The sequence below is a fragment of the Opisthorchis viverrini genome, assembly GCF_000715545.1.
Source record: "Opisthorchis viverrini unplaced genomic scaffold opera_v5_485, whole genome shotgun sequence".
Taxonomy (NCBI): domain Eukaryota; kingdom Metazoa; phylum Platyhelminthes; class Trematoda; order Opisthorchiida; family Opisthorchiidae; genus Opisthorchis; species Opisthorchis viverrini.
This window is the reverse complement of record NW_008752135.1, coordinates 285,169-293,174: the sequence shown is the minus strand read 5'-3', so window position 1 is coordinate 293,174 and position 8,006 is coordinate 285,169. Positions and strand designations below refer to the sequence as shown.

The window sequence follows — 8,006 nt, the reverse complement described above, 5'->3', positions numbered from 1 at the left end:
CATCAGACACACTTCCGTCGGAGCTAATACAACTATCAGGGTATTTAAAGTTTTACCACAATCTCCAGTGATTCTCCTTGATGTATAAGGGATATGTTCGTAGATGCACCTCCAGACACTCATTCAGGCAATCTGGATAGCAGCTGACAGCAAAAGTACTACTGACATCAATTAGCAGCCAAGTATTGCAGCATCTCCAACCAGGAGCAGTGAGGATCTCGCGGTCCCGATCCTGGAAGGTGAGTAGCACCGACAGCACCCAAACTTTTCGTAATCTATTCCATACCCCTCTGCCACGTTAAGGATCAGCCATTGCCCTGACTCCACCACTCTGAGGTGGGCACGGAAAACAACACTCTCTTCGACAAACAGTATTTCGACATGCGCGAATACATGGCCTAACCAACACAGCTTTTGCTGCTGGACACATTCTTCAGTGGAAGTAACCGTTGCACAACCAAAAACTCCCTTTCTAAATTCCTCATTACGGATTCGCCGACACCAACCCACAAGAACTAGGGTTCTGAGACAACGATTGTTGAACACCTGAAGACGTCTCAGTTCCGCCGCTCGAATAGGCCACATCTCAGCCATGCAACAAAACAACCCACACACTGGCCTGGTACACAAGCCCCTGGAGATTCAGAGACATACCGCTTTGACGCTATAGGTGCCTCAAATTAGCAAAAGCGACCAGAGTCGACCAGATACCTATTCATGTATCTGTCACCATTAGATTAGAACTAATACAAACCTCCAAGATAGGTCAAACGCCCCCACAACTTCAAATTCCTCTCCCTGGATTGCAAATGGCATGTTCAGTGACTGCATATCTAAGAGAACGCAGTTTATATGCACACAGCACTCGATTTAAACAAGCTTTCGTATTCGAGTTTTCAGGGGTAAACAAGTTAGGGTGGAAAGTTCGAAATTCAAAACCGCGGTTTTACTATGACGGAGTACTTTGAGACAAATTATAACCAAGTTAGCAAGTGCAGCCATTGGCTGATTGGGACTACTCTAAAGGACGGTCGTGTGTAGTAAGGTTGCGGACCGATGAAACGGTTATGAAAAATCGCGCCAGGCGTGCAAGTATGAGAACGTGTGAATGACAGTACGGCAAGGCTGTCCAAAAAACCTAGAACTCGAGATAGCGCGAAGTGTTCGCATGTCAGACGTCGGGGGGTTAAACTCTGGCACGGCCAAGAATACGCTTTGCAAGTGAGCTCCCATAAGAGCGAAAACAAAGTGAGTTCAGTACTGGTTTGGTGCAAACTAACCAGAATAACTGAGCCGCGACAGAAGTGTTCAACCGATGGTAGCAGTACAAATCCCGCAACTGTCTACAATCTTTTTCCTTCCTATTTTCAGCGAGTCAGGGTACGTCTAGGCTAAGTAGCGGAAATTAGCTTGCACTTGTCATAAGACTGCATGCAGTTTATTTTTAGGTTTGACAAAGCGAATACCTATTGTTCGTCCTCCGATGAGTGCCCTTCAGGATTCCAGTGAGCCGTAAGATGTTCAGATAGCATCTGGTTAGCTCGGCGAGTAGATCAACTACCACATGATCAACAGCTGATGGTTTCGGTTCTCAAGGTTTTCTAATCAATGACGACAAGTGGGTGATGATGTTGACTCACATGTACTGAATGCGATGACTATTGGTTTATTGTGGATACATTTGTCAAAGGTCATAGTTTGAGTATGATGGTAGTGCGGAGAGCTGCACACTGAAGATGATCACAAGGATGCAGGAGCACTTTTGAGGATCTTTGAGGACCGTCTTTCGGCGTTAATAACAGTCTGTGTCCCGTTCCGGAATATCCATCAAGGGTGAGGGCAGCTTCTAACGCCACTGACTGAGGCGTTCAGACCTTGCGGCTTGGGCATCGTTCGATCACTCCTGGAGCGCTTCTGCTTAGCGAAATACCAGGAAATCTGTGAATCAGAACATGCTCCAAAGCGAGCTAACCAGATACACCCATAGAGAATGAACGTTCATTAACGGAAGGTTCTCCCTCAACTCAAAATGGCAAATCAGACGGAAAGCTTCATAAAGTAGCAGTCAGCGAACATCCACAATAATGTGAAGAAATGCGGTCATTGCGTCAAATACGGTAACTATTCATTCGAAAGCCGAAATTCTGCTAATTGGATCCCGGCAGTGTAGGGATTGTTGGGTACATCACCATCATCGACAAGAACGCCAGATAGATCATTAATGCGTCACTGTCGTTATGGAAAAACGTTTCCAGAAACATTTTAGCACAAATCTTGTAGTCGCAGCCGATTGATTGCTCACCAGTGTTGAAAAAATTACTTGGATTGTGAATGACTTGCAAGAAAGCCAGCGTTCTGACGCTGCTGTATTCGAAGTTGAACCAATAGCATGGCACTCACAACCTAATATCATCCGGTTGTCTTCACTTCGGCTATTCATTTACTGTGGAAAGAGAAAGTGTGACTAACTCCGAGGGCTCAAAGTCATCACTGACGGGTTTAAGAACCGTGTACTTGTCGTACAGTAGCCCTAGCTACCATAGTTTCGTTCACCGATGATTTGAAGAGCTGGCTTGATTGCTGCGCATTGAAAGTGGTAGCCTATTTAATTGATTCTTAAATACAGAGTTGCCAATGGACTTTTTATTGGGGAATTGGGAGGGAAGCTCGGCAGTGGAGGCAACAGCTTGGATGCACGAATGTCACTGGGGGCGTGACTGGGCCATATCTGACAATGTCTCTAACCATGGATGTATCACGTCTCGGGGTCCCCATCAAGGGAAACGGCAATGACCAGTGCAACTGAGTTGCCTGTTAATGACTTTCGCGTTTCATTTCCAAGTCATTGCTTGACCTCTCCTGGCTCGTTCATACCCTTCCCAGTCGTTGTGTGAAATAAGCCCTCTGAGGAAGTCGGTCGGCTAGCATGCGCAGCACATTGCCTAGCCAACACAACTTATGGAGGGTGGTCGATTCACCTGTCGTTGGAGAGATATTTCTTTCGAAAACCATTCGACCTACTTCAGGATAACTGATCCGGTGTTCCCATCTATCGGGAAGGTCAGCTTCCTGAAAGTAACCACTGAATGCCCGGAATCTACCGAGATTCTCAGCTCCGCTAGATTTGACCAGACAGACAACGTCCCCTCAATATGCAGCGCATCGCAGCCTTGCATCAAACCTAGACAGCGCGAGTCAGCGTTGATCAAGGTCAGACAACGCCCCCGCGATATGCAGCACGTCGCGTCAGCATTGTACCAAGTTCAAACAGTGTCCTACCAATAAAAAGCACGAGGCCGTTGTACTTTTCGCACTCGCACGCACTCAGGCTCTCGCACCCGCTTTGTTGGAATATAGCTGTTGTGTTCCCTTCCGTGAGTCTTTTCTCTCCGATACTAGGCACCGGAGCGGGTCAGCAGCAGATACCACAGATTGACGAATCAGCAGATATAACACCATCGGACTCGGGCAACGCTCCGAAGAAATAGATGGCCAAACACGAAAAGTCCATAGCGCGCACCGACCATATTTCCGACCCGTATAATAATATGGATCGCACCGCAGCGGATAGGCCGATGTCACGCCTACGCCACAGGTGATGAGCGTTGACGAAAGCTGCTCTAGCCTTCCCAAACCCGGATAGAAATATCATTTTTCGCGAGACCAACGAGACTGATAGTTACCCAGGTAGACAAACTTGTCTCTACCTCAATCGGCTCATCCGAGAACATGAGGTTAGGTTTCGATCCAAACCAGTATTACATCCGCACTTTACACTTTGTTAATAGCTAGCAGGGAGCATAAGACCCATCGGTCAGACAACCGGTAGCCAAATGAACCAGAGACGTTTGCTTGTGGTGGGAAAGGATTGGGCGAGGGACATCGGTGGACAGTGAAATGTGCGGCCAGATTATACTTCTCGGTTGCCCAGTCCGAGAAAGGAGGTTTGATTCAGGTACCCCGCCTTGAGCCTTTGACTCAAAAGTCTGACCCACAAGGTAGCCGAAGGATGTAGGGATTTGTTTGAGGACCCTGCACGTAGCGTCTTACTCATAAGTCTGAGCCGCTGGACAGCAGACGGTAGGGTTTTCTCTGGGGTCCATCCCGGAGCCCATAACTCAATAGTCTGACCTACTCGGCTGCAAGGGATTGGCCTAACCAAGATCGCCCGGGTGTAAAGCAGCACTGTCTCACTGTTGATGCGGCTGCGTAGAGCAAGTGCCTTCTGAGTGTCACCGGACTCTTTGGTCCCAAAAGTATCTCGACCGTATTGAATAATGCGTCGTCGATCACGGTCAGCCGTTGGGTGATCGGAGCAAGCGCTTTCAGGGCTAACCTATTCTTACCAGTCTTTCCTTGGGGGGTGGCATCACCACTGCTTCCATAAATATGGACATCCTATTCGCATTGGGGGAACACCTTACTGCCTTCACACTCCTATCACGGAGGACAGTATGACTTACCCCCAGACACGTAGCACGCTTACTCGTAGTACGGAGTCTCGCTGCTCTTCGTCTTCCTTGGAATGGTTGCACCTTTTGGAACGAAGTTCAAGTCAGTGTAGCCCGCGGGATCATTGCAGCACTCAAGCCCGACCACTATGTCAAGGTGGCAGCTTTCGGTCAGGACTACAAGGGCCAAGGACACAATTTACATTAATCCTCCTTTCACGGGTTAAGTCTTCTTATGGTGGTCGTGGTGGTGGTTGTGCCACACAACAACCACCAACCCACCGCTACGCGCTACTACGCTCCACAATAACACACTGATGATGTCACCTCGATTGGTGATGAAACGTTTGCGATCAAATTGCCCAGCTCAGCGAACAAGCCAACGACCACCATCTACGCTACCTGAGCTACCAACATTTTCCTCTATAGAAAGTCTTCTTATGCTTGTAGGAGTGATGAACTGTACTGATGATCACATTGAACTAATAACTGTTTGTTTAACTGCATTTGATCAACCTCCGTACAACTAATAACCAGGTAAATATTGAAAAAGATGGGCATGCTTTGTAATAAGGGCAAAAAAGGTACTTTGTGTACCTACACAGAGGTCTTTGCGCGATAAGGTTAATGAATTTTTCGCGGATAGGCCCGGCTGAACATGGTGACCAGCTTGGGGAAGGTTATCGATATCTAATAAGTGTTTCATCAAAGTGCAGGTCTGTAGAATACCGCTCACTACTATGTTACTGATTTGAACATTCTCTTCAAAAAACGAATAACTATCGTCTTGGATGGACCGGTTGTTTTGGGTTTATCTGCTAAACTGTGGTGCGGTACCAAGGTCTGACAGTGTCGCATTGGATAACTCGAGAACGACGAATGTGCATTTAGAAACAAGTGACACGCCATGCTTATCCACAAACCGAAAGCTTGGCAATAAGGTTTATGGAAGTGCAACGGTGCATGGAACTGTAGCACAACTGCGCATTTACTGAATGATGGGCTAGTGTAATGAGTAAAGATGTATCGTCTGCAGTTGATCATAGTGCTCTTTGTGGCCAATCGATCATATTGACTGGAAAAAACGACCGGACACATCCGTCCGTACGAAATTGTTATGGATGGTTATTCGTAGTGAAATGTGTGCAGTAAACTATATGGATGAGTGATACAGCAACTGACAAAGTAGGCAATGGCAGAGCGACAACTAGTAGCAAGAAATTAGTAAAGCAATGGGTAGTAAATTGAAAAAAGTTAAACAATATAGTGCTTAGGACGACTCACCTGAGATTCCAGTCCCCGCATTCGCACAGGTTTCAGATTGGTCACGAACGCACCACACCTACCTTGGAGCAGCTCAAGTGGATAGAGGCCAGCCAGCCCACTGATGACTGTGCGATGACCCAAGGTGGGACCAAAATCTACCTCTTCCACGTATAGGCTGTCCGCATCAGGGTGCTGTGTAGAGGTGAAGAGCGGAATTCATTGTTAGCTAATAGCTGTTTTCGGATTGGTTTGTCACATCAAATTACGACTATGTAACCGCGCACACAATTAGCTATGCCACATACGGTTTGCGATGAGCCAAATGGACATCCACCTGAACGCCCTATGCCCGATAAGAACCCGAAGGAATAATACTAGAGGGAGCAGTAGGAATCGTATCGTTCATCTGTGGCATCCTTTCGGTGCCTAACTGCCATGCCACCAGAAGGTAGCACGAGGGCTGGGGGTAATGCCAGGTTGCCAAAGCCTAGACAGGGGAAGTCGGGTGGCAGAGATCGGGTTCGAACCACGGACCTTCCGGTCAGTAATTTCGCGCTCTAACCACTTGGACCATCTCGCAGTAGGGGGCAGGTCGGAAACGATCGGCATGTCCAACTGGTAAACCACGTCAGACTACGCGGAGACAACTTAACAGTTGGGATGCATAATATATGAGGATGGCCTGGTGCCCCATAAAGCACACAAATATGGCCAGTCGTCGCCATTTTGATCCGTGCAACGCGGTCACAGACAGTCACTTCTAGCACTCTGGAAAGTCCAGGGGTTTAGGCAGATCATTCGAAAAACAAAATATAATTCAACGAACTAGACAATAATATGGTGGCACATGCAACGCAAACAAATTTGACAGCCGTGAGAAAAAACGGACAACCCAACCCATTGGCGATCCACTTAAGACTCACATAGGTTTGACGTAGGTTTGACAGTCACATACACATAGACGGTAACTGAAGTTGACGTCACTATGAGGAAGGTGGCACTTTTACGGACGACAGCGAGGGTACTCTATCACTCACACACTCGATATAAGGTGACAGTCACGTACACATAAACGGTAACTGAAGTTGACGTCACTATGAAGTCAAGCCTAGGACAACCCTCATATCACGCCCGTCAGTGAACATGAAATGTTGTCAGCCATAGTATTTCACAATACTATGTCGATAGCGTATTTTTTTGTCTTGTGGAAACATGGGTTTCTTCCACGGTGATGCACTCACAGCTTTCAAGAAGCAAGTATCGCTTCTGCGACTACCTTCACCAGAACGGCGTGGTAACCGATCTGACCATGGAACTTCACTACATGGCGAGCAAATCATACGCGCACGTTATGCAGTAGGTTGACGGAGCTACACTCACACCTTGAGAAGCACTAGATGTTCAGCTGATACGTTTGAGCTGTAACGGTGACCACAGTGACTGATCCCCACACATTAAGTTTAGAGTACACGCTTAAAATTCTACTTTAGAATTTCAGAATTTCGGAGACCTCGTTCTTTCAGAGAAACAAAGATATGGAAAGAAGATTAATCCATCGTCGGATATCCAAACAAAAGTACGGTTGGTCACACAGCGTTAAAATTTTCGGCTGCATGCCCGGAAGGTCACTTCGAATGGAAAAGCGTACGACGAACGGCTACGGGCAAATGACCCAGGGGCAAACCATGAGAGGGGTCAGAACCAAACACTTCTAGCCCTTCGCTCATCTTCCCGACGAGAAAGCTTCAGCGCAACCTTGAAGCAAATCTCGCCATTCCGCCAAGATACAGTTGATTTCATTTTGAATGATCCATTCACAGCAATGTTAAGCCACCGTAGTAGGAGGAACAGAGTCAAGGGCCAGCAGTATGGGCTAAGCAGCCACGAAACTCAACTTCATTCAACTCAAGAATTTGCCTGGTGTACAGGCAAGCATACGCTGCACACAGGCCCCTAACGGTGCTAAATGGTGCCTTCATCACTCTGAAGCGCGCGCACGCGTTCGCACCGGTCTGCATACTTCGGGCCATCGCTAAGACTGCTATCATCATCATCATCATTGCCAGCTGTAAGAACCGCGTACTCGTCGTACACTGGTTGTAGCTGCCACAGTTTCGTTCACCGATGATTGGGGGAGGGGGGTAGGTAGCTGCGCATTGCACGCGCGAGCTGGTAAATTGGTGCATAAATCCAGCACTGTCAGTGGGCTGTCAAGTGGGAGGGGGTGGAAAAGGAGCTATGCATTGCATGCAATCGCTTTGATGCATGAGCGCCATTGAGGGCGCGACT

The 8,006-nt window shown here is 47.6% G+C and overlaps 1 protein-coding gene across 1 annotated transcript in view; it reads right to left on the bottom strand.

The window, feature by feature from the left end:
* T265_11299 (hypothetical protein) overlaps nt 1–8,006 on the bottom strand; it is a gene marked incomplete at both ends in the record, with an annotated part of 36,396 nt that overhangs the window by 1,706 nt on the left and 26,684 nt on the right. The window contains one exon of the mRNA XM_009177920.1: nt 5,736–5,909. Coding sequence (XP_009176184.1) covers nt 5,736–5,909 — 174 coding nt within the window. The remainder of the gene's footprint in view (nt 1–5,735; nt 5,910–8,006) is intronic.